This window comes from Haliaeetus leucocephalus, unplaced genomic scaffold (assembly GCF_000737465.1).
Source record: "Haliaeetus leucocephalus isolate CR32 unplaced genomic scaffold, Haliaeetus_leucocephalus-4.0 Scaffold866, whole genome shotgun sequence".
NCBI classification, from domain to species: Eukaryota; Metazoa; Chordata; class Aves; order Accipitriformes; family Accipitridae; genus Haliaeetus; species Haliaeetus leucocephalus.
This window is the reverse complement of record NW_010973302.1, coordinates 4483368-4509897: the sequence shown is the minus strand read 5'-3', so window position 1 is coordinate 4509897 and position 26530 is coordinate 4483368. Positions and strand designations below refer to the sequence as shown.

Genomic DNA, 26530 nt, shown 5'->3' with positions numbered 1-26530 from the left:
GAGGGGGTGTCTGAGGGCGGGGAGGGGGCTCTGCCGAGGGATGCCGGCCGCGCCGCGGGGGCCGTGAGGGCAGCGGGACCGCGTTACACAACGCCCGTGAGGTGCCTTTGCGTAACGCTGCAGGCGGAGCAGCGGCCTCCCATCCCCGCGCCGTGACCCGGGGCTGGAATCTGCGGGCAGCGGGGCCGGGCAGCGGTGGGGGGGGCTCCGGCGGCGCTGGGGGGCTGCCCCTGGCCGGGGGGGGTCGCGTCGCCGCGCTGTGGTAAGTGGGGTGCGGAGACCTTGCCGTGAGTCTGGCTCAAGTGTGGGAAGTGCTGGACAGGCTAATGATTATTATTTTTTTTTTTCTGTGAATGAGCGGAGGGCTGTGAGGCTTGGGATTTTTTCGTCTCGGAAAAAATCTGTCGTTTGCTGCTGTCGGGCTCGGTTTTTCGTTGTTTGGGTGTTCTGTTTTGGTTAGGTTTTTTCTCCCTCCCAAGAGTTTAATTTTAGACGAGGCCCTTTCCTTTTTAGAAAGCGTTTGTGTAAAAAATCGCCCTTGTTTAGCCATTCACAGGTTGCGTTTTCAAAATAAGGCCAGGTGCGGTGAGGAGGTGTGAATAAGAAATACAGCAGCAAGTCAGTTTCACAGCTATCCTAATGCTACAAATGTGCGTTACAGATACCGTCTACATACACGTGTGTATTGCAGTTTTTACAACATGCAGTCGGGTTTGCATGCTCCTTCAGCAGGAGCCATTCTCCTTAACCTTTGTAGATACAACACATTACCCAGTTACCACCGTAATGGCGGAGTAACCTCACGTACCTACCGAGAGGCACCCGTGTGCTGACCCTGAGATGAGTGGAGGTGCGGGCACGCACCAGGGACCAGTTTTGTGTGGGCCTTGGCTCCAGAGGCTGATATGATAATGCCATTTCTAAAACTTATAAAAGAACACTTTTATCAACGTTCCATCAGGCTGGAACCATCATCGTCGCATGTTCTGTGTCATGTGCTTTATGGTGCAGATATTAATATGCCCAGACCTTGCCTTAAGTAAAACAAATGCTTTCCAGTATTTATTTACAGCACAGAAGGATCGATACAGCCATTGAAATTTCTCTTTTTATTGTCCTATGTAATTAACATGTAGTGTCAGTGCTTCAAAAAGTAATAACCGAAGAACTGGAAGAAGAATGTAAATATTTGACAAGAGTCTGTCAGGCATCATCAATGCTTGAATTGAAGTTCTTTAGTTTGCAGCCTTTTATATCACTGCAGACACAGGCATCCACAGCTACACACTCTTAATCCCAAGTAAGAAGCTGGATTTGCAAGATGCTTTTCACTGTCATTGATTTCAGCAGGTTTTGAGGGCGTTCAGCATCTGTTCAGGATGTTATTAGGGACCTGTGAAGTATAAGATGCTCGTCTCAGCGGGTGGATCGGCTGTTGAGGAGGTCTGTGCTGTTGGGGCTCAATTGCTGCTGAACTCCTGCAGTCTGATAAGGGAAGTGTCACACCAAATGATTGCTGGAGAGCCGGGGATGCAGAATTTAACAATTTTTTTCATCTTGGGCAATTCACACTATTGTTGCACTAAAAAATATCATGTAATGACTATGAACTCCTAGGGAAAACAAAGCATGCTTTTGAAAAAGCAGACTGTAACCAGCATGTGGGAAGTAAAATATACTGGGTTTTGGCTGATGCTGAAATCTAGGAATAATAGAAGTCGCCTAGCTGGGTAGTGAGAAAGAAGGCTGCCTGTGTCCTCAGGTAAATGGATTCTGAAATTGCTGCTCCGTGTACATGACACATGGTCAAACTAAGGAACTGTGTGCTCATGGCTAACAGGTACTGACCTACATTGCTGAAGTTTGCTGGGGACCCTAAATTGGCAAATGTCTAACCTACATGGTAGAGGTGGTATAGAAATACTTTGCTTGTCTAGAGTTAGCCCAGGTGTGACCGTACCATGAGGAGTTACCTAGCTTGACATACTTACTTCCTTAGTGTGTCAGCCCTGCGTGGTTTCTCTTGTGTTTTCACCAGTTATTTTGGATTTACGACTGGAGCTTAAAGATCAGTGAGGCTTTTGTTTGGTTTTAGGTTACTGCCTGGTATCTGAAAAGGAGTTGGTATACAAAGTGTTTAAAGAAAGGCAGAAGCTTGCAATTTCCTGACTTTCTTTGATTCCACGACCTGGAGCTTAAGGGAGAAAATGCCAAGAGCACAATACTGCCAAGTGTGTTTATGTAGCTGTTGAGGGATTAGTGCCTATCCGGTGAAGAGGCCCCTCAGCCTGGTGCAAGGTTATCAATGTGCTGTTATCTTTCTTCCAGTTGTAAAAAGCAGCAGTCAGCTGAGGGTCCCGGTACGATGGAGAGGTCAGGCAACCGCAGCTGCAGTGACAGAAAGCACAAAACCTCAAATTCAGCCAGAAGTGCGGTAAGTTTGCAGTGAGGTCTGGGTGGGTGTGTTGCGCTCTTGTTGCCCTCTGTCCCTCTCAGATATGGTATGCTGCTTTACTTGCATAGCAAAGCTGGTTGTGTGGTAAAACTTGGCAGTCACAGGGCTTGATCTAGTTTTTTTGTGTGTGTGTGATTGCTTTTATCTGGCAGGCTGCATTCACCGAGCCTCTTGTTTTCACAGTTCTGTGGGGCGAGGATGGCCTGCCTTGTTCTCTGCAGAGTGCAGTGAGGCAGTGGCCCACAGTAAGGCCTGAGGCAGTGCAGAAGCAATAGAAGAACAAACAGTAGGATATTATTATTTGAGGTTCTGGTTCCTGTTTCCTGGGTTTTATTTAGCAACCTCCTGATAGGCACTCCAGGAGGAAGGGAATGGAAACTGAGGTCCTGACGCATCAGGGCAGGCCTAGGCTCCTCTCAGTGCCCCTTTGTAAGACTTTGGCTTGAACAAGAGGAGGGCAAAGCTCCCTGTGCAGCCTCAGCTCTGTCCACTCGGGAGGAAAGAGATCCTGGCCACTGGGCTCCCTCAGGCAGGGGAAATGATTCGATGGGGAAATCCACCCCTTGGGTGGGAGCTGTGATCAGCAGCCGTTTCTGTAAAAGCTGATACCACCATCTGCTCGGCTCTGCTGTGCTGGGAGGGACCTTATCCGTAGAACAGTGTGCCGGGCCTGCACCTGGATAGAAAACCCATTGGGACACCCCCCCCCCCCCCCCTCCCCCAAACCACCCAAACAAAACCTACCCTGCACTTATTTTATGTGTAGAATGGCTCTTTGCTGCTTTCACTGCTTTGGGAGATGAGATGTGTCTCCAAAGCAATGAAGACAAAGACATGTGTGGGTAGCTCTTCTGTTTTCTGTGGAAGCTGCTCCTTTGCTTGGTTGGAAGCTGGCATTCAGCTGAGATAGTCCTTGGTCCCTGTTTTATAACCTTCTTTACAGCCTTCAGCTGCAAGATAATTTTCTCAGTATATTTCCAGTTAAACTCTGTGTTGTAAAGTGATTACTTTTTTAAAAAAAGTAAAGATCGTGTACATACTTGTTCTCTGGCTTATTCATGCTTGTAGTTCATATTTTTACATAAGCAGCTCATGCTTCTAAATAGGATGCTGCTTTTGCAAAAGACAAATGCAGAAGGGTAAGCTGATTGTTTTGTAACAATAATAAAAAAAAGCAGTAGGTCGCTAGGATTTGAAATATCTCTTGCTTCCATAGGAAACCTAAAACAGGAATCTTGATGTTAAACATGGGAGGTCCAGAACGTCTGGATGATGTGCATGATTTCTTACTTCGTCTTTTCCTGGACAGAGATCTAATGACGCTTCCAGCTCAAAAGTGAGAAACACTGAACTCCTGTGTTACAGTCAGTGTTGGGTGTTGCTGTCTTCGCTGTAGGCTTGAACATGTAACTTCTGTGTATATCAGCATTTCTTAAGACTGTCTCATCTTGGGACCAGTCAGTGCAAGAAACGATGTTATAATTCTCTGGAAATAAGCATGCCAAAAATCATTCTCTTCTTATTGCAAGTTGTGGTTTCCTGTCACCTAGTAAGTTTGGGAAGGGTGATGGAATATAACATTAAACCATGCAGTGCTGGCTTGCTATAATTTGGGGAGATTGCCACAGAAAACCCACTGTAGTGGAGAGATTTGGGGAAAGGGGAGGTGATTTGGGTTATGGTATTAATATGTGTACCTTTTGAATGCTTTAGTAAATTAGCACCATTAATTGCCAAACGCCGCACACCAAAAATCCAGGAGCAGTACAGCAGGATTGGAGGCGGATCGCCAATTAAGAAGTGGACGGCGGTGCAGGGAGAAGGCATGGTGAAACTGCTGGACAGCATGTCTCCTCACACCGGTACTTCTTTATTCTACTGTGCTTGTTAGAAGTTTCTTTTGCTTCATGTGTTGAAAGTATATGCTTGTAAAGCAGCTTTTGGTTCTTGATTTCTATTGTGAGTGTAAACAGTGTTTTCAGTCCTGCTAGGAAATTATGACAAAGATATTGCAGAAGTTCTTATTCATTAAAACCTCAGCATATGCAAAAGCATGGGGTTCCCACACATGCAAATACATTTTTGTGCCGTAGTCTGCATTGCAAAATGGCTTTGATTTTGGAGAGTACTGTCAGTACTCATTCAACCTGCAGTAACACAGTGTAGCACCAAAAGCCAACAACCAAACTTTTACCAACCTTCTCAGGCTGGATCCAGGATGTGCTGTGGTCCAGCTGCCGCCTCTGCGCCCAAGGTAACTAGCTGAAAAGCTGCCCAGGGTAAGTCCACCCTTGGATGCTTTTGGCATGTTTCATCTTACGTAACTTTGGCCATCAGGAAGTTGGGCATCTGGCCTAAGCTGGTGGTTTCTCTCCATCTTTCATCAAGAGAGAGTAGGGCTTGGAGAGGAAGTGATTCAGTTCATCTTAAAGTCATTATCAAAGGGCGGGCTTACCCTCTAAAGATAGACTTATCTCTCTCCTCATTATGGGAAGAAATCTAGATGACTATGAGACAAATATCTTATTTTCAGATGGCTGAAGCTGTCTTATTATCAGATGGCTGATGGGAGTCTCCGCTGGTGTGTATGACTGCGAGGTGTCATACCTTGCCCCATAAGCCCTGCTTGAGCTTGAAGAAGTCTACACTGAAGACAAGCAGTTGAGCCTTAGATGATAAGAAAGAGAAATGTATTTCATGTGAAAAAAATAAGGCAGGCATGGGAGAAGGGTGTTCAGAGTGGCATTCTTGCTAGCATAAATGAGGTGGAGATTTGTGACCATTGGCAGTGGTGGTATAATCTCATGTAATTCTCTTATGAAGAGGTAGAGTGGGAGAATGATGATCCTCTTAGGCTGCGCATGTGCATGCACGCACAGAGTAAGAAACGCCTGTTGACCTAGGGTTTCCTGGTCGTTCATGTTCTGCACACTGGTGCTATTGAGTTTCACAGGGGGGTGGGATCTCCTGCTGTAAAATGCACGGCCAGCTTCTCATGGCTGCTGCACACTCACAGCAGCCAGCAGTTAGGGCTCAGAGAGAGGACAGTGTAGCGTTCCCTGCTCCTGCTGCTTCCTGCAAGTGCCCTTCCCTGTTCAGCCCCAGCTCGGCCATGATGCTGTGCAGGGACTGTCTGATGCAGAACAGCTTTGAGGCCAGAACTTAACGCTATAAAGTGTTTTGTATTTGCCTTTGTTTTGCCAGCCTGAGCCTAAAGAATAGGTGACTGCATGGGAGGGTGTCAGGAGCCTGACTGTTCTCCAAAGTCGCAGGTGTCTTTCGTTCCTCTGAAATGCCCCTCTGCAATTATTGCTTGGATGTATCCAGAGCTTTTGAGGCTTTGTCTGAATCTAACTATTAATAATGGATGAAAACACACACTAATTAGGCCTGATTTCAGGACTGAAGAGGAGGTTGGTTGGAAGAAAAGACAAGGTTTCGTAGATGAACATGGCAGGGCTTGGCTGAGTGACAGCAGTGAGCCCCACCCGAGGACATAGGCAGGAGATAAGGCCTAATGGTTTGGCTTGAGTAGAAGTAGATGCTGTCCTTGCCATTTCTTCCTTGGTGGCAAGAGAACTTGAAAGGTGAATACAGCCTCCCTCCCCTCTCTCAGATCACAGAATCTCTCTGAACCTTGCTTCTTCACAGCAAGGAGCTGTGACTTGTATGGATTACCTTGTGCCAAGCTACCTGGTAGCACTAGTGTAATGGGAAATGGATGCAGATGCTTCTGTGAATGTCCTTTTACTAAGGGCTTCAGCTAACAAGTTTACTGTGCAGTTGCAGTGGGCTAGGTATGCAAACACAAGACAACTGCAGTTGTGTGCATAATGTTAATTTGCTGTGATTCAGCCATGTTCGATCTCTCTCCTAAAACCTCCAACCAAATTGATACATGAGTAGTTTTTCACCCAGGTTAAGTGCATTCATGGTGGAATCTGTGCCAGTTTAGCTACTGCTTTCAAATTGGTTGTTAGCTGAATTTGACTTCAGCTTGTATTGTTGCTCAGTTAGCAGCTATGATGAACTAGAAGCCTGTTCCTCTTCTGCTGGTCGCTGAAGGTGATAGGTCATTTGCTTAGGGTACCTTTTATGCTACAGTTTCTTGCTATGTGACATTAAAACCATGGCGTTAATAAATGTGAGTGGCAGCACTAAAAATTAAACTTCCACAGTAGCAGCTCAAGGGTGATGGCCATCTTCTGTGTCTTGCCTCTCATGGGACAAGCAGAAAAAGACAGTCAATCACCACTGTTTTGACAAAAGCCAGAAGAAACAGTAACGTGATGGTTGGTCTGTCTGAAATGACCTGTCTGGGGTCACCTTTGTTCCAATAAGATATTTCTCTGCATTAGGCTTTTTGTTCTTGAAGCAGCAGACTACCTTTGTGAGTAGAAGGAATTAACAACATTACTAAGCTCCCCTCTGAATTCTTCACTGATGTGTTGGCTACGGACAATACTTCTCATACTGCCACTCCAATATGAACACTAAACATTTTTAACAGAAGAACTGCTGGAGTAGAAGTTGCCAAAGAGGAGCACTCAAAGTTCTCTTCAGCTCAGCAGCTTTACAATGCGTGGTGCTGCAAGCCGCCTTCTCCCTTCAGTTTGTGTGACCTTTGCTGATGTGGTGCTGGTGTGTCAGGGAATCCCACTTCATTTTTGGCAATACATATTATTTGATTCCTAGGTATTTTGTAGTTCTTTGTGGCGCCTGCTTCAGGCTTCGGTAGAAAAAGGCTAGAGGTAGAAGAGTGGTAAAAGGGTCTGGAAGGTGAAAAGTAATGCCCTTGGAAGGCTAGGACCAAATTTATTTCATTTGTTCAGCATGTAACGCATCACTGATACCTTCATTTGGGTGATGTTTGATCCTTTTTTCCACAGGTGCTACTCTAGCTTATTTCCAGCTGTGGTCCCTGCAAGTATAGTCAAAGCCTGAAGCGAAAACCGCACCCTGCTGTGGCATCCAAGGCAGTAGTGTTTTTAGCAGCAGTAGCCCCTGAAGGGTCAGGCTTGCAACAGGTTCTGCAGATAAAGCTTAGAAAAGTTTATCTGCTTTTCTCAGTGTACCACTCCTGCTTGCTTTTGTTTCGTGACCACTTTCTGTGAAGTCACACCCACCTCTGTGCAGTTCTTACAGCTGATAAGTCATTTAGAGACCTCCTTTTTTAACTAACAGTAGCTGCAGTTTTAAAAATTGAGCATGCTAAGCATTGCTAACAATTGAATTAAGTGCTAACCATTTCCTTAAGCATTTCAAGTAACTTGCAGTGTTACCAAGTACTGTGTTGCTTCAGAATAGCTTGAAACAGTTGGATGTGCTTCCAGACTGAGCTACGCATTTAGGAATATTGTGTGCTCACAGGTAGCTCTTTGGGAGTGCTGAGCCCTGTTAATGAGTAACTCGCAAGTTGTGGTGATAAGACTTGAAACACATGGCAAAGAAGAAATACTTTGCATACTCATTTTACCTTGATCTGGACTTTTGGGGCATGGAGTTTATGGTTGTGTGTATTTGCAGTTGGTGAAGAGCTCATGTTAGGCAGTATCAATAACCACCTGTAAAATTCCATCCTGTGTAAATTAATCAATCTACTGATTTACTGACTTGGAATATACATTTGGCATGTTACACTTTGGCAATGGGACTAATGTAAAGTAGTACATGAACAGCCTCACCCATGTCATCTGGGAACAATATAATTTTAAAATGAAGCTTTATTGTTACAGGCAGCTGTCTGAAAATGAACAAGAGCTCTTCCTTTCTGAATGAGTGGGTTTGGGTAGGCTCGGTAGTCTGTAAGAATAAATCACACAAACATGGTGATAGGAAAATCCATTTCTATTGTTGGGGTTTGGTTTTTTAAGTGCTGGCATCAAATAGGCTAATGTCTTGCAATGGTAATTATATTTTAAGAAGGCACATCTTTTTTACTGTTTTTAATTAAAACAGTTCTTACTATTTCTTACAAGTTGTATTTTAGCTGAGATTCCCTTGTCAGCAGAATGCAAGCTCACAGTATGAGGGGGCCATGTTGTTTCTTTAAATTGGCAGCTCTTCGTGGAAGGAGATGTCAGTCTGTTCCCAGTAGTTGTGAATAACTGTAACAACAAAATGAACATGAAAATCTCTCCTTTGCCTGTGACCCAGGACAAAATGTAATACTGTGAGAGTATTGTGAGAAGTTTCCAGGTTGGCCATGTTTTTTCCCAGTATGTCCTTTCCCAGTTTAAACTCCTACTGTCTTTGCTCTGGTTAGTCAGACTTTTGTTTTTAATGCCATTTAAAAATGTTAATGAGGTTACTGGCTCTCGGGGCTCCTGACATTGGGTCATTATTTGCTGCTGCTCCCAGCTGGGAGCTGTCTTGCTTCCTGCAGAGAACTGGGGCTGACTAAACCTGTTTTCTGAATCCTGCATAAATGTATGGAGTGGAGACCAAGCATGGGACATCTGCTTCCTTCAGAAACCTTTTAAATGTTGTTTCAGAGCTAGTGACCCGGAAACCCTGAAGAAGAAACTTTGCTTTTGTTCTAAGAACCTCTGTCCTCTACTTAAAAAAACCAAAGTAAAACAGCAAACCTCCCTTTCCTCCCTCCCCTTAACCAAACCATACTCCCCTAACCTCGAAGCGGACACCCAAAAGATGAGAAGCAGAAAATGGAAAAACCTAAAATGTTGTCCTTGGAGAGAATGATATTGCCTCCAAAATAAAGTGTTTAAAGTCATGAAGATTTCTGTGAAAAACACCCAGAAACCAGAATGAAAGAATATGCATCCCTTATTCAGTATCACTGATCTCTTGCCCCAGACAACAGTCCTGGTCCTTGGGGGTTTATGTGCAAATGGAGCAGACTTACCAGGGTGAGGGAAGGCATCTTCTCTTGCGAGGGTGGTGACCAGAGAAGTTGCATTAAACAATGATTCCACCTTGTCTTGTTTTTAGCTTTGTTTTTTAATGTGGTTAACTGGAGGCAAGGAAGTGGAAAGAAGTGAAATAGAATTACATCTGCATAATATGATGAAGGAAAAGAGAGTAGGTGAGGGAAAGGCAGGGGAGCCAGGTGTTTGCTGAAGCTGAAAAAGGAGTTAGAGGGCAAGGAAGGGAGGGCATGTGGAGCAAACGGTTGGTACCTGGGAATTCTGCCTGAATGCCCCTGCAGTGCTGGGACTGAGGGCCTGATCTGGCAAAGGCACATGAATCCTTCGTGCACTGAAGGCATCCTGTTTTGAGGACTTCTCTATTGGCACCTGGAGCATGAAAGGGATACAATTACCTGGTTTTCTTGAAACACCTTATAAGCAGCTAATGTCTATAAGGTGCAGGGTCTTTTCCTGTTTGAAACTGATCCCTGTAGAGCAGAATATCTCAGTGCTGGCAACACAAAATTGCAGCCCAATTATGTTTGAAAGTTTAGGTAAATCAGATTTCCTGAAATGTGCAAACTGCTTAAGCAATGTGTTTCCTTTTGTATGGCAGAATGAAGAAGGCCTTGTCTTTCCTAAGGTTTTGGCATTTTAATTACATTGGTGTATTTAAAACATCCGACTTCTGATTTCAGTATGCGAGTTGAGCTGTGCTGTTAGGAAGCGGGTAGCACATCTGTAATTGTGATCTGGGTTAGGGCATAGTAGTGTTCATTTAGCATCTCAGAGTGACACTTTTTTACCAATGCATCCTCTAAATCAGAACTTGCCCAGTAAAATGTCAGAGCTCTGTACAGTCTGGAAACCACACCTCTGCTTAACTAAGTAAAAGCAGAAGAGTGATGCTTCCTGCAGAAGCAAACAATAGTATAAATCACTTTTAAATTCTAATAACAGCAAAGTCAGTTACCAGAAAAAATACTTGGCCAAAGAAAGATGTGTTTATATGACAGTGGTTTAGAAAAGTAGCCAGAAAATTATCAACAAGTTTATTTCAACAGTTCCAGTCTGTCTGGTTTTGTACTTTGTGCTTATTAATGATGTGTTATTCAGAGTTCTTTTTTTTTTTTTTTTTCCTGCAATTCCTTTTCCTGTGCTCTGGCTGGCAGCACCTCACAAATACTACATTGGCTTCCGGTATGTCCATCCTCTGACAGAAGAAGCAATTGAAGAGATGGAGAAAGATGGCATTGAAAGGGCTATCGCTTTCACCCAGTACCCCCAGTACAGTTGTTCTACCACAGGTGAGTGTCTGTGCAGGAGCAGAGCGTGGACAGAGGCGAATGGAGGCGCGTGTCTGCGAGCCTGAGGGAGCCTGCAGAGTGTCAGTGCAAGCTGTCCTGTCTTCCTCAAAGTGCCCCTTCCTGTTAGCTTTGTTGCCAGCTCAAGATCTTCTGTATTTACTAGAATTCCGAGTTTTGGGTAGGAACTTCTTAACTTGGGGCAGCTTTGTGTTACCATTGTTACTGTGAGGTAACATAAACTGAAGGCTCAGGAGCACGACTGAGTAAGCTTTCTTCATGGAAAATAGAACAATAATTGTTCTTTAGTTAAAGAATGGTTTAGCAAATTGTTACTGGCTTGTACATTGTATGAACTTTGATACGATTGTTCCCATTTGAGGCTTTCAGTTCTGACTGACTGTTGCATTTTAAATATGTAGCATTTTTAAATATTATAATACCTTGCTACAAAACTGTTTTAATCTGACAGGTTGCTAATGCCTTGGCTGAACTTATGTTCTTAATTCTCTGTATTTCAGGAAGCAGTTTAAATGCTATTTATCGCTACTACAATAAAAAAGGGGAGAAGCCAAAGATGAAGTGGAGTATAATTGACCGATGGCCCACACATCCCCTTCTTATTCAGGTATGGATTTGTATGAGAGCCTTTGAAGTTAGCAGTCAGAATGAGACGTGAACTGAGCAGGTCTGATATGTTATCAAATTGGCATTCCCTGGGGTTTTCTTAGATTGGTCGATGTAGGAGAAACTTGGTATCTTTGCATTGCCAGCTGACCTTAAAACAACAAGGAACTAAGTAAATACAGATGTGTATTGAGTTTCCTTTTCAGAAATATTTACTACCAGTAAAAACAAAGTATAATATTAAACAACAGAAACATTCTGAGGAAACACTTCACTTTGATCAAGTCTTAGCTTCTAACAAAGCTTACAAGATTTTTAGCTATAGAATGTACTACTGAAAGAAGATGAACCTATTTGCTGATTTAGGCTGTGTTTATATATTTTTGTTAAAAAAAGAAAAATATTTGAGAAGAGTAACAGAAATGCTTCAATTTGAGGGTACATTTTAGTTACTGTAATGAAATGTGTCATGTCTACTATGTATGAAATTACAGGAGAAGGATGGTTATTTCATGCCAGATGTTTTGGCATGATAATGTGTGAAAGTGACCATCATGCATGTCTTGTTTTAAAAGCATAGTCATATTATTGTAATAGTGTTGGCTGGAAGGAACCTCTAGAGGTCATTAGTCCAAATTCCTGCTCAGAGCAGGTCTATGGTTGACACATGTACATATCATGTCAGTTCATCAGATTCTTATGTGGCAGCAAAGAGGTAATTCTTCGTACAGCGCTGGCTGTGGCAGAAGCAATAAAGGGAAGCCTTCTTGCCCCTTCCTTTTCAGAGAAAATGGCATTTTTGTCTTTGTTGGGGAGCTTCTCTTCTAGTTTGGGTTTTGCAGTTTTTGTGGTGTGCTGAACAGATGATAAAAATGACTGAAGGAAGGCAAGGTGGAACTGCCTGCACTGTGTGATGTTCCCCTGACAAGCTGCCCAAGTGTGGTGCTGTCCTGGGATGTGACGTTATGCACTCTCCATGCCTTCAGTGTGTATTCTCCTTGCCTTCAATGAAACACCTCAGCAGAATTTAGGAACCTTTCATATCTTCAGGGAAGCTGCAAAATGATTTCCATTAGACAGAGTACATACAACGTGGGGTTTGTTTGTTTGTTTGTTTTTAAATAAGCTCACCAATGTGCATTTCTTTAACTCCAGGGAGGGTGTAATTGAAAGATCTGGCTCAGCCCCTGATTATAAAGTTGAAATGGAGACTGAATTTTTTTAACATTTCTGAGATATTTTACAGTGAAAAACAGCAAAGAGAGAAGACCAGGCAGACAGAATTGTTTCATGCTCCTGCAGCACCATATGCCAGCAGTGATGGCAGCTGCTTTTCTCTCTGTACGCTCCCTCAGCCTAGCTGTGTGTATGCAGTGTTACGGCTCTCAGTTCAAACGCTGATGGTGGGAATGAAGGGTCGGAGGTGTTTCCCTGATTTTTTTGTGTAGTACTAAGAACATTTTGGGTGTTGATGGACAGAGGTGTCTGTCTCTCCCATGTTCTCTCCTGTCAGCTGCACTCAAGGTGGAGGTCTCTGAATACAGTTGAATACAGTTATCTCAAACTTTCTTCAACAGCCCATTAGGGGACACCTTTCTCAGAGTAGGCTCTTCTCTGATGCCATGTGTATCTACTCTGAGTCAGTCTAAGTGTAATGGGGCTGCTAAAGAGAGGATGGTTGTGCTCTGCCCGTTCACCATTTCTCTCTCCTCCTGCACAAGCAGCTGCACACGTGTGCCCTCCGCAGCCCAGGAACCCCTCTTCAGAGGTGGTAGAGGAGAATTGTTACCAGTATCTTAAAACTATTGGGATGATCAAAAGTTCACGGGGGCCATTGGTGTGTTGGGACCAGGCACTGTGTGATGCTGTATACTTGACAGTATGTAATATGTGCTGCCTCTCATTGTTGCCCAGCGCATACTGAAAGGGGAATTTTGAAGTTCTTAAGGCAGCCTGGAACACTGAAGCTGCCTGTCTTGGGTCATGTGAGATCACATAATGCCTCTTAGTGTTTCTGATTCAGGTCTTGGCTTTTTTTTTTTTTTTCTGAACAGTGCTTCACCGATCACATACAGAAGGAATTGAACCTGTTTCCACCCGACAAAAGGAAAGATGTTGTCATCCTCTTCTCGGCTCACTCGCTGCCCATGTCTGTGAGTTATGTCAGATCGTTTCTGTCATTGTTAGACCAGAGTCACACTGGTTGGGCTGAATGGAAGGGTATGTGGCTCTCACACCCATGCAGTAGGGCCACAGTTGTGGAAGTGCCAGGCAAATATAAAAGAGAAATAGGAAGGTGAGCTAGTGAGTTGCAGGTGGAAGCCTGAAGCGGGGCGGAAGGTGAGGCACATGAGCTGTGGTTACTCTCCTGCATGCTTACTCAGATCTGTGCAGTTGGCCACCCTTGAAGATGGGGCGCTGGGTTAGGTCAGACTCAGTATGGCTGCTTTCATGGCCTCACAAATGTGCCAGCTCAAACCTGGATGGTAATGAGGGGGAAAATTTGGTTATTTTCTCACCTCTAGAAAGCAGTAATAGTACTTCCCTTGAAGGAGTGAAAGTAAAATCTTTGCAACGTTGCAATAAATTACTTGATCCTCTGTCAGCAACCAGCAACTGCAGTGAAATGGCTCTCAAATAATTTTTCAAAAATGCAGTGCTGTTACTGAAATGTAACTTTATCTACATGTGATGATAGAAGAATTTATCTTTTATCATGGGAAGGAGGAGGAGTAGATGTTCTGGTAAAGCAGCTTCATCATGGGTTTTGCTGGGCAAGAATGCAGTTTTTCTTCCCTGTTTTGGATGAGCCAGGCACTTGATACAGACCGTCCTGGGCACAGCCATATCACAGGCAGCATGCTCACCTTCCCCAGTATTTAGGTGGTCTTTGCCCAAAGACGTTCACTGGAAGAAAAAGGTCTGGTGTTTCTGTGTTGAAGGTGGTGAACCGTGGTGATCCATATCCTCAAGAAGTGGGAGCTACTGTCCAGAGAGTCATGGAGAAGCTGAACTACTCCAACCCTTACAGGCTTGTGTGGCAGTCCAAGGTATGTGCTCAGGGAAGCTGTAAAGCCACCTGCCACTGTAAAGCTTTTCAGGTGATGGAGTTTATGATCTTCCAGCTTAAGAAGATCATAACCTCAGTGCCTTTTTCCTGTTTTCAGCAAGTATTTCTGCTTGAACAGAATTCCCATCTATTACTCAAATTCAGTCTTTCCAGATACTCTTTATCCACAGTTTCTTGCCTTTTTTTGTATATTGCATCTTTTTAACGTAGATTTTTGATGTGTCTGTTAGAAAACCTATGATCTCAGAACATCTAGTTTGGCATTTATCATCCTCTGTCAGAAGGAAGAATTGAGCACTCTCTGGATTTTTAAGGTGTTGCCTTTTGAGGATCTCTGAGCAATTTTTCCAAAGCCATCACTGTGATACAGGCATTGTTAGTAATAATATGAGCCTAATCCAAACAGGCTTCATTATTCTTGACGAAGACTGCTTGCATTACTTTGTACTTATTATTACTACTGCAAATAGCAAGGAACATCAGTTTTATCAGAATTACGTAGTACAAGTAACCTTATGTCTCAGGGTCATTATACCTATTGCCATTGTTGTCTTGTTCTTAAAGTTGCATATTATGGTACATCAGCAGCAAATACTTCATGGATAGTAGAGAGGTAAGGACAGTTTGCCACAGAGCGCTAACTTTAAGAGGCAGATAAACCCTGTGCAGTAGTGGTTAGGGTTTTAGTGAACTGAAAACAGTAGATCTTTATTTAAAATTTCATTTATTTTAATGAGAGTCTCATTTAGGCCAGCCCAGGTTCTGTTTCTTTATGATTTAAATGGCTGGACAGTATGTCTTCATAAAAAAATTTAATGGAGAAAGTGAGAGGTACTATCAAAAGCAGGGAAATACAAATAACTGGCTCCATCTTAAACATAATCTGGTCTGTGTTGTCCTGCTTAAGAAAACATGGGTGTTCTTTGTAAGCATGATTTAATGAGGGATTTTTTTCTTTTTCTTTTTTATTTCCCTCCCCCTTTTCTTACAGGTTGGACCAATGCCTTGGCTTGGTCCACAGACAGATGAGACCATTAAAGGACTGTGCCAAAGAGGAAAGAAGAACATGTTGTTGGTCCCAATAGCATTTACAAGTGACCACATTGAAACACTTTATGAACTGGATATTGAGTATGCCCAAGTTTTAGCGAATGAGGTAAATGTTTTATAGTTCTTATAACTGTTTGGATAGTGGTGCCCCCAAATTACTTTTCCTGTTTTGAAATTTGCTTTGTAGTTGCTTTTTGCAATATGATCTGGGGCAAATTTAATTTTTCTGTAAATTGAAAATTAATCTGAACTGGCATAACTCAAATGAATTTTTAGCAACACAAAACAGGTGGGAATTTGTCTTTCTAGATTTAACTTTTGAAGCCACTACTATCCTTACTAAAAAAGGATCATTGATTTATGGCAGCAAAGCGAAATTTTGCATCATAGTTATTTTTGTTGTATTGAAAAATACGGTATTACATTTAATTCTGTCATTTTGGGGCAACTTCTGAAAGAAGTAGAAAAGAAGATTTTGAAGGCTTAACTAGTGAAGGATCTAGCAGACTTAACTTCTTCTCTCCTTATTTTTGATTCAGTGTGGAGTTGAAAATATCAGAAGAGCAGAGTCTCTTAATGGAAATCCACTGTTCTCCAAGGTATCTTCTTTGTTGCAATAGTTGTAAAAGTTTGCAGTTGTGTGTTTCCCACTAGATTATGGATGTCTTCTTGTAGTTTTAAAGTATTCTGAGTTTAAGAGTGAAAATGGAAAGCCCCGTACTTAATCTGTATACCACAAAGTGTTTTCTTTTACCACAGTTTGTGGGTTCTCTCTTTTTTTTTTTTTTTAAAAAAAAAAAGAAGTTCAGAAGTTTGGTTTGACAAAAAAGAAAAACAGTTTTGTATTCATTTGTAGTAGTCTTTTAATGAAATATTTTTCTTAAGATATTATGCCAATGCAGTTTTAAAGCAGGATTTTCTGCTGAAGTAAAGGGGGCTGGTGCTTAAAAAGTGTAGTGTGATGGATACACAATTTGGCAATCTCACTAGTCAGTGTGACATGTTAAAGCATTTTTTTATTTTATGCAGCTAGGTTTGCTCACTTCTGATTTTTAATTAACTGTCTTTCAGGCTCTGGCAGACTTGGTCTGTTCACATATCCAGTCGAATGAAGTCTGCTCTAGGCAGTTAACTCTCTGCTGTCCGCTCTGTGTAAATCCTGTCTGCAGGGAGACAAAAGCCTTCTTCACTAATCAACAGCTGTGATGGGTGTCTAGGAGAGCACCACTGGATTATGCAGGAAAATTGCCCTGGTGAAGCAGAGCAAAGGAAAGAAACCGCTTGACCAAACTCTCCTCCGTTACATACTTGCAGGCTGGTAGTCTCAGTGGTGTTAACCTCATGTAACAGTGGGGAGAACTTGACTTTTTTTGTTTGTTTGTTTTATTTTTTCTTACGTTTTCCTTGTTTGAGAAGAGTTTGTAGAAAGCAAGGAAATAAGGGCGTTTATCCTGTGAGATGTGAAAAGATCTCGTTTCATCTGATTCTGATTGGACTTAGCATGACCCCATAAGTATGCACTGAAAAACTTAAAAAACTTTTCTACAAATTAGTTTCTATTTCCTATGCAGGGATTTATTTGTATGCAGTTTTGTCATGAGTGCATTAATTTCAGCTTTCCAAGTCAAGCATACAATTATTTGTTTTGATTATGCTTAAGGTACAGTATAACCACCATAGTCAACAATTGTCTCTTCTGAGAGTGATTTTTTTCAGATGGGTTTGAAGATCAAGTGACTTCTAATGCTTTTTAAATAACGTGTATATTTTTTTTTTTAGAGCATAAAGATAAGGCTTTGTTTTGGTTTGTTTTTTTTCTCCTGCCAGAAACTTCTGGTGAAAGCTTAGCTGGGATAGTAGAATGCACAAGATTTGTTTACATTTTCTAGAAAAAACACTCTCGTTATCTGCAGGAAAGCCTCAGCATTTGAAGAACATAAAATGAAAGGAATAAGCCTGCTTGGGTGATGCTGAAGAACATGCTCAATTGAAACAGATTGTATGTTTCAAATCCAGCAGCTGTCAGCAGCATGTATGGAAACATGTTGGTGTATCTTTTAAGCAAAATGGCTTTTTAAAATTACTATTAAAAAGGGCTTTCCCTATTTGGCTACATAAATTTAGGAAGTCAGGCTTGCTCTCCAGAAGGTTTATAGATCTGGTCTGTGCTATCTACTGTGCCACAGTGCTGTGGTTTTTATGGGATACCTATGGAGTTCCACGGGTACAATTGATCTAGCTTAATTGATGTTGTTATTTAAAACTGAGATGATAAGTCAGGAATAATTTACACTGCAGATGCCCGAGAGCAGGCAGCCCTGCGGGTTAACAGCTGGGTGCTTATGCATACTTTTTGACAAAAGCCGAATTTTGTCTGTTAGATTTCTGGCACTGATGGTGGGCCAGGAGTATGCGCTCATAACCCAGCTAAACTTCTTGCTTGTCTTGGCAGGCGTTGGGGTGCATCAGGACTGCTGAATCCACTCCTAAGCAGCGGTGGTTTTGTAGAGTGAAAAACCTTTTTAGGGCAGTATTCCCTCACTGTCAGCACTGCGACCGGTGTCCAGGTTAATCTTGAGAGGGGGCTTTTCTGAAAGGCTGGTCACCCCAAAGCATGCCTGAGCTCGGCACTTGAAGTAGTTCAGGGCAGAACTACCGCAGCACCTCAGTCAGTGGTCCTCTCGCACAGGGACCTTTCCTCCTGGGAGGGACAAAGGAGGAGCAAAGCTGTGACAGTGTTTGGTGGGACTGAGCCATATGTGTATTAGTCTAGCTGTCAGCTTCATGGGTATAAATGTTTACTTTACGTAATTAGCACTGAAATGCCAGTACTTTGGCAACACAGGTTGTTCTCTGTAAATGGATGATTCAGCTAATCATGATGTTTGAGAAGCAGATGCTGTGCTGCTCAGTTTTATTTGTGTATGTAATTATGAGGCATGAACAGTTTGAACCTCTGATCTTTCAAGGATAGGGTAGTTTAAAGAAAAGAGGCCTCTGTTGGTATGACAGAGGTTTCTCTTGATCTATTTTGTGTTGAAAGAATTAAGCACGGGATACTAAAGAAATGAATGGATGCTGTGTTGGATCAGCCAGTGGGCCAAGTACTGCCACGGAGCAATATAAATCCTACTGTACAGCCTCACTAGGGCCTGTGGCCTAATATGTCTTGAGAGTTGATTGATGTCTCCACTGCCATACTGCAGCTTCTGTGTGTGATTATGGTGAGACAGACTTGAATTCCTTCAGTGCCAGAACCTCCTATGTTACTGCTGTCCCTCGTTGCTTTAGCAGAAAGAAGTCTTCCTTGACCCTTCATACCTGTGCCTGTTTCAGTGGCAGGGAACTAGAAGCCAGGGCTTCTGTTCTCCCTTTCTTGCTCCTTTCTTGGTCTCTGCTCGCTGCCTTGGCAGGAAAAAGGAGTGCAAAGCTGATTCCTGCCCTTGCTCAGGTGGAGTAGGTAGGACTATCACATGTGTGTGGAAGGATGAAATTTTCATGGAAAAGCTTTGAATCAACATCAAAAGAATAAAAATGTCTGCAGTATGTCTGGGAAGGGAACACTAGCCTTACATCTATTGTTGGACAAAGAACTTTCTCTGTTCCCATTTCTCTGCTTGACACTTACAGGTCAGTGGAAAACAATCTGTTTTGTAAAATCTGCCTACTTACACCTCTTTCCTACCAGCTGAAGGGTATATTGACCTTCAAATCCAGGTTGTGACCAGTGCATTTAGAAGTGTGACTGAAGCTGGAAAGTGAAGGTTAACTTCTTATGAACATTGTGATACTATAAATATACATTGGCTTTTTATTTCCATACTGGAGAGAGTACTGAAAATATTAGCTGGCACTAATTATGAGGCATTATGTTTGTCCCCAGTAATAAAAGGTATTTAAAATTCACTTTTTAGTATGCTAACCACAAGTGAGATAATTACTAAGCCCATTGCTGCTATTAGACCATAATGTAGAAATCACTTAATTTTTCTAGCTTTTAGCAGATGGATCTTGTCTCATAGTGTTGGTGGGGTTCTTCATTTTGCTGAACAGATCATGTAATATTACTCTGTTCTGCTATTTAACACACATTATTTTGTCTTAGAGCAGCATCAAAAGCCTGTTGAAAAACTACCTGAGCAAGTTAGCTAGCAGCTCTGCTTAATATTTTTAATAGAAATCTAGATAACAGTGAGACTACTAACAGTGGGAATTCTGCTGCCATTGAAATCTAATCCTGGGCTTTCTGTTTGGGAGCATTTCTAACTATGCTAACTCTAACAATGGAATTAATTTGACCTTACTTTAGATGCTTCTGATCTACATGTTGACATCTGAGCTGGTGTCCTAGGTACTATTTATGGTCAAAAGATTGTTTTAATATGCATTTCTGAGAAATTATTCATCTCTCAAAGCAGATGTCCACAGCAGGTTGGATGAGTTTCACTCCATTGCTGCCTCTGACCATGAAGGGAGCGTGGTGCGCTAACTCAGAGGTAGTTAGCTACGTTGCACATGTCTAATGTGAGGAGAGATAAATCCCATCCATTTATGTGCCTTCTTCTTCAGCACTCTGCCAGTGGTGTGTAGCTGCTGCACTTGGGAGATTGCAGTCTTAATCCTACAATTATGCATTCACTTTGCCCCTCTGGCAGATTTTAAACATTTGGTGCTACTAACTCAGGATGCAGCCTCGTCAGATCCTGAGCACTTTCTGCTGTGGTTGTATTGGTTTGAGCATATGGAAGTGTCAGCATCTGGGAGACTCTAGTCCTCAGACAATAATCCAGTTTGATTTTTTTCGTTATCAGTTACACTTCTTTTTCAGTACGTTATTTCATTTGCAAGTGTTTATCATTTACATATGCCCTGACAAAAAGCAACCAGTTGGAAGTGAGCTTAAGTGATGTGTTGAGGCAGCGTTGTATCCCAAGATTTTGTCAGTAAGAGCCGAGTCCTCAGGCTGGACTTGAGCAGTGGCGAGGCTTCAGGGACAGAACGGTGTTGCTGTCCCCGTGCCCAAGCTGCTCAGTCGTACTCCTGCTAATGCTGGTGGTGCTGTTTGCAGCGCAGGCCGACAAACAGCTGCACAGCTGAGACTGCACCTGAAAGTAGGAATGAGAGCTGGGGAGCGGAATCTTCACAGCAGTGCTCCCACAGCACTGTGGAGCTCTGGCTCGGGGATATTGATGGAAAAATAGAGGAGTTCAGAAACAGAGCCCTTGGTGTCCTAAGGAAAGAAGTGGGAAGTAAAGGTGTTTGCAAATGGAATGTTTTGAAGAATTTGCTCATGATTAGGCTGTGTTCCTGAATTAACTCCCTGCAACTTTGCTTTTTTCTTTTTTTGTTTAGTTGAAGTTTTTCTGTTTTGGAGTTTATAAAATCTCCCTTATTACTGGCTGCATTTTAGAAAATGTGATAGCTTCCAAAAGTGGTGCAGTAATATTGAAAGGTGTGTGGACAGTGTCTGTGAGCTAAACTCCTGCTCCCCCTGGAGAAGAGGATGTTACAGTTGAGTTCAGTGGGGCTGGGATTTTCCTAGGAGTATCTAAAAGCTCACTTTATTTTCCCTTTCTACCACACCGAGAGAGTTGGAAATCAGTATGAAGTGTAAGATGCAAGAGAGAGAGAAGTTAATTTCATTTTTTTTTTAATGCCAGATGTGTACAAATACTTGCTTTTAGTCCAACATACGTATTTCAGATTGAACAAGGACTTCCATTTAATGTAACACAAAAAAATTGTATAATCTTACTGTGTATCATTTGCCATAAAGATGGAATTTCAATTAAATTTTTTTGAAGAAATAACTGAGCTGTGTGTCTTTAGTAAGAGCCTTTGATGATGGTATTTGATGTCCGCTCTGTTCCTTCCCTTTTCTCTGCACCAGAAAGCAAAAGCATTTGGGCGTGTCCTGGGCAGCATTTCGATTCGGATCCATAGTGAACTGCGAAGCCATGATTCCCCCCGACAGAGAGTTGATTCACTTTGTGCACGAGGGGTTCAAACTCTGGGTGCCTCTGGAAGGAAGCACTCCAGATGTGCACCAAACACTCCCACTGCGCGGGGGTCTCAGCCAAATCCTGTCTGAATGCTCGGTGCAAGGAACCAGACTAATGTTACCTGGAGTAGGGCCTCAGCACCCACTGAGATACACGGGTCTGGTCCCGATGTGCCAAATCACTTGCTGAAGCAGCCAAGCCATGGTGGGTCCATCCCTTAGGTTTTCAGGGGGAATAACGGCACTTGAGCCCTCTGGGCTCGCAGTCCTTCAGGGTCAAGTCGGGTGCACGCGAGGCAGAGCTCGCTAATGAAGTTCTGTGAGCAGCAGCCTTTATCTGGGTATTTATGTGTGGTTTTGAAAATGGATGTCCCCAGTAGTCAAAGCTGCTTATTCTGCTCACGCAGAAGTGTCTGTATAGATAACCTTTCAGCAGTTAGTACAATGTTGGATGTGATAATTTCATGCAGCCCTCACCTCCGTGACTTCTCAGCTGGGCTAACAAACCCCAGTATCAGTTAAACTGGTCCCTTGGTGGAGGTGACAATTGCACAGCGAGGCTTTCGCACAGGAACCTGCCTACCTCTGGCTCAGAGAGCAGTGCCTTTGTTTGTAGTTTCCTGTAAAAGGGGTCAAATTCAGCCTGAGCCTTTGTTTCGAAGGTGCAGTCTGTTCCGCGTAGATGAGCATGTTCAGGCTGGGGCGTTACACCTCGCCCTGCCTCTTCGGCTCTGTTTGCCACAGTCTCGCTAACTGGGACACTGCTGAGTGACGCTTCAGGATGTGGAAGGGGATATAAAACACACAGATGTGCTTGGTGTGGTTTCCTCGTGCCGAGGTCCAGCTACATGCTTGGAGGAGGTGTGGAACTGAGTGTCAGTCTGCTTTCTGTGAGAACAGGCTCAAGAAGATGGTGAATAAAAGATTTGCAGTAGTTTTGAATTCCACCTGTGATTGTTAATTTATTCAGTTACCTATTAACAGTCTCTAGGCAGCTTATTTCTTATGTTAAAAATTAAGTGCTTGATTGATTATTTTCTAGAACAGTGATGAGAGTTGTTGTATACTTAAGCTGATCCATTAGTGAGCTCTCATTACTAGATTGTGACGGAAGAGAGCTGAATGGATGAAAGATGGGAAGAGTGAAGGAGAGTGGTGATTTTACTTCCTTTTTTTTTTCCTCTGGTATTTCAGTCAGTAGCTTTGCCGTTTTGCATTTGAATGGAGATTTGGTTTGGCTGAGTAAACATGGCAGAACTTAAGCAATGTCACATTTATTTGAATCCAGAAGAATCTCTTTAACATTGTGGAAGCATTGGCTCACTCTCCCTTTAGAAAGTTGTAGTAGGGTAAAAAAATGCCAAGCGTCAGTTAGTGGCGATCGCCTCCCTGCTGGCTTTTATCTTCTCATTTCCCAAATGCGGTAGCGAAGAGAAGCTCCTCCGAATTCAGCAGGAGCGACAGTCCCTCTGCTGCTGTCATAGCAGAGTAGCTGATGATGGCAACTTCTCGCCCTGTGGTAAATCAGCTTGTTGCTGGTTTCTGCTGAGGTTTGTATGGGGAATCACGACCTTGGGGGGAAGCCGCTCGTCCCTCTGCAGCCGTGCACACCCTCGGTGCCCCGCTGGGACCGGCGGCGAGGGCGTCCGTGGGACATCACCGAGCGACGGGTGATGCTGCAGGCGGAGGCAGCTCAGGCCCGCAGTGGCTGAACTTCCCTAAACTAATCCTGGGAAGTTATGGAATTGTCTTGGCAACAAGGTGACTTCGTATTGGATAGATGGGGCTTTAGGTTGCAGGAGGATGAATATTCATGTCCTGTTAACAGCAGGTAAGCTGAACTCCCTGCTGCCCTACAGCAACCCCTTAGAAACAAAACCAGCATGCCCGCTGCAAGTGCGTTTTCAGAGACCGAGGAAACGGCCCATGTATTTGTCGGTAACTGCAGAGGTAATGTGTCCAACTGCTTTCCTGCTTCGCCACTTTCCTTGTGGAGGGCAGACCCTGAAACTGTGGCCGCCAAGTGGCTCCTCGCACCTTTCTGCTCAGCCCAGGCTGGTCAAAGGCTTAGACCGATTCGTACCTCCCGGCTGGGTCAGGCTGTCATCAGAGCACGTATAGGCTTGCGCTGTGTCTTTCATCCTCTGTGAAACACACTCTTCTTTTGATACCACCCGTGGTGCGCTGGGCAAGTGATTTATTTATAATTCATAACTCTGAAGCCCTCACAGGCAAGTTCTGCTCTTGCAACGGAGCACAGAGGGTCTAAAATCTGCCTTTTGTTTTCCTGCCAAATTTGTGTTCATCAGTAAGTGCCAGGAAAAGGTTATTTAATTTGCATCTGTTGGCCTGGCTGAATGGCATCCTTTACGTGACCGCCCGGAGATGGATCACCTCTGAGATGCGTGGCCTTTTATCCCCCCGGGCTCAGAGGTTGCGTTGGGAGCGGCTGCCCGCTGACATCTGAACTCCAAAGGCCAAGAGATCACGAGGCCATAGCGTGGGGAGAAAGCGCTAAAGGTGTCGCTGCCGTTGTCCTCGGAGGAGGGGACCGAGCCCGCGATCACATCACTCACGGGGCAGGAGAAAGGGCCAAATGTCAGGGGGATAGGGACGGGGACACCCCGCTGCATTCTGTAATGCACGGCGGACCTGATGCCTGGCGGCGACGGCTGCGAGGGCTCATCCCTCCCAGGAGCAGACCCAGCGCGAAGGATGTGGAGTTTGAAGTCAAACCTCTGTCTCATTACCTTGATGTCAAAATACGTTATCCACAAAGTACTAAAGAGCGACATTACCTCCTGCTGATTTATGGCGAGGTTTCCAGGGTCTCTCAGAAATGCATGTGAAGACACATTTACACTCCCTAGTGGCGAGGAAAACCTGACACAGCGGCAGAGAGCAGAAATACTCTGGCAGAGCTGAAAGCATAACTGCTGCACCTATGCTGCAGCGCCTGGAAAAAGCCATTATAAATAGCAACCTCTCCCCAAACAGTGCTCCCAGGCTGAGGTGCTGGGGCACCTAATGCGGTGCCTGAAAGGCTTTGAAAGATCTCAAACTGCAGAGCTGATGGATGCAGCTGAGAGGCAGAGGGGCGGTTGAAACATCGTTCTCCTAGCAGCAGGGGCTGGGGCTGCTGCAGCCGGGGCTGCCGCAGCTGGCTGGGGACCGCCGGACTTGCACCACGAGCGTGCAAACACACGTCTGGCAAAGGGGAGCCTGCCTGAGTCCGTGTAATGTCAGAGCTTCACATGAGCGGAGGATTCTGCTCAAGAATTTACATTGGGGTTTGAGATAGTTTGCTGCTGTTAATTTTGGCTGGGGTAAATAACTTGAAGTCAATATACCTACTTGAATAATTATGCCAGCATAAGTTCGATCAGAAGACAGCCTGTTAAATTAAACTGCAGCACTCTGCTTCCATAACAAAGCTAAACTGAAGATATTAAGTGAGATTTGGGATTATTGAGCCTATGCGTATGATTTAGACTAATGGTATCTCGCATTATCCTGCCGAACAACGTACTGTTTCCCAGCAGTGCAGCACTGCCTCGTTGCATTGGTCCGAACTGCAACTGCTACGATGGGCATAAAGCACTCAAACTCAGGAAAATATTTCAAAAAGCGTGTTTCTGTAAAATCACTGGAAATGCTCCCGTGCTACATAAGGTGGGCTCAGCATATGCAGTGGGGACAGATGGGACTTAAATGGGCAGTAAATAATGTCCTGATGTCCCCTGCAAATGTGTTTGCTAATTGCAGCTACCAGGAATTTAATTAAGACCCGGGTTGATGTGTGCTGAACCAGTGGGGTCTTCCCAAGCCGGTGGGCTACAGCCAGACCCTGGGGTGACGAGGAACACGGTTTCAGATGATGGCAAAGGGGTGTTGCAGGTGTTGAGCTCTTTCCTTCCCTTGGCTTTATGGTCAGAGTGGAGTCAGGATTGCAGTTAATAAACCACAAGCTCTGTAGTTTCAAGCAGTCATTGTTTAGAGTCAGTGTATTTGTATACCCTCCCTCTGACATGGGTGCTCACATGGAAGACAAATGCTGCTTTCACAAAAAGGAAAAAAAGGAGGAGGAGGATGCCTGACAGCACATCCCCAGGCTTTTATCTGTCTTCTCTGGCCAGCTCTGTTGACTTCATCAGGATCCATGTTCTGTTCAGGTCCCTTCAAAAGATGCCCAAGGCAGCTGTGCACAGGAACGCTTTCCATATTCCATGTTTCTTCAGGAAAATGCCCCACATTTGGCACAGAGGCAGTGTGTTGTGCAAATGCCCTGCTCCAGGCTAGTTCCCTCCCAGTGTGCCCAGCACAGGTGCCTCCTTACCTGCTAACTGGTGGAAGCTGAAAAGCTTGTCTGCAGAACATTGAGGTCTGTCAGCAGATTATTGGAAACTGAGGGGGATCTTGATGCGAGCCTCCTTAGCAGTACGGAGATCTTCTCTGATGGATGAAGTCGGCATTAATCCACCGCGTCTCGCCTGGGAGATGCTTTGCTGACAGTGTGGTGCGAGCATCGCCCCTGCCCAGGGACAAATGGGCACCAACAGTGGGAACCAGGAGCAGACGGCAGGAAGGTGATGCGAATTGTACGCTCTGGAAAGACCTTCAGTGCTTAACAGAAATCCATGATGCCACCTGACACGAGAGCAATGCTGCAGTCAGCCCAGTTCAGCTCCAGGATGTACCGTGTGCTGTGGAGCTGAGAAGACAAAGCAGATTTGGGTCTGAGAGTTGAAGACTGCTGTATGCACAGCTGAATGAGAGGGTCCCTGGGGAGGATTTGGGAGCTTGTACAGTAGTGGTGGGCACCAGAATGGTGTTAGCAGCCATTGCAAACCACCCCAAATCCAACCGAACAGCCAAGTCAGCATTGCAGGATTTGTGATTTCATGGTTAAGTTGCTATGACCGTCTGCTCTCACAGCGAGGACGGTTGGTCCTTTGGTTAGCAGAACAGTCTGGGGATAATTTGCTGCTCATCGGGGACCCAGCAGCCCAAAATGGCTTCAAAGGGGGATTGCAGCTTCTCAGCCAAGTCAGTGCAAAACATCTGTGCTCCTTCAAACAGCACCTGGCAGCGCTGTGGGAGAGCTGCGGCTTCTGCCCAACGCCCCAGCACAGACCCCAAATGTCCCAGTGCTAG

At 44.2% G+C, this 26530-nt stretch overlaps 1 protein-coding gene across 2 annotated transcripts in view; it reads left to right on the top strand.

Annotated features, from left to right (window-relative positions):
* Positions 1–26081, top strand: part of FECH (ferrochelatase) — a 26647-nt gene extending 566 nt beyond the window's left edge. The window contains exons 2-12 of one of the 2 annotated variants that reach the window (XR_775356.1): positions 2329–2434; positions 3672–3791; positions 4169–4317; positions 10497–10631; positions 11150–11256; positions 13310–13408; positions 14198–14305; positions 15317–15481; positions 15915–15974; positions 16447–17942; positions 25549–26081. Coding sequence is in view for 1 of the 2 variants with exons in the window: in XM_010583050.1 (XP_010581352.1) it covers positions 2329–2434; positions 3672–3791; positions 4169–4317; positions 10497–10631; positions 11150–11256; positions 13310–13408; positions 14198–14305; positions 15317–15481; positions 15915–15974; positions 16447–16581 (1184 nt within the window). In the remaining variant the exon portion in view is untranslated. Of the gene's footprint in view, positions 1–2328; positions 2435–3671; positions 3792–4168; positions 4318–10496; positions 10632–11149; positions 11257–13309; positions 13409–14197; positions 14306–15316; positions 15482–15914; positions 15975–16446; positions 18361–25548 lie in introns of those variants that run through there. The other variant, XM_010583050.1, reaches the window with a different exon arrangement.
* The last annotated feature ends 449 nt before the right edge of the window (positions 26082–26530 follow it).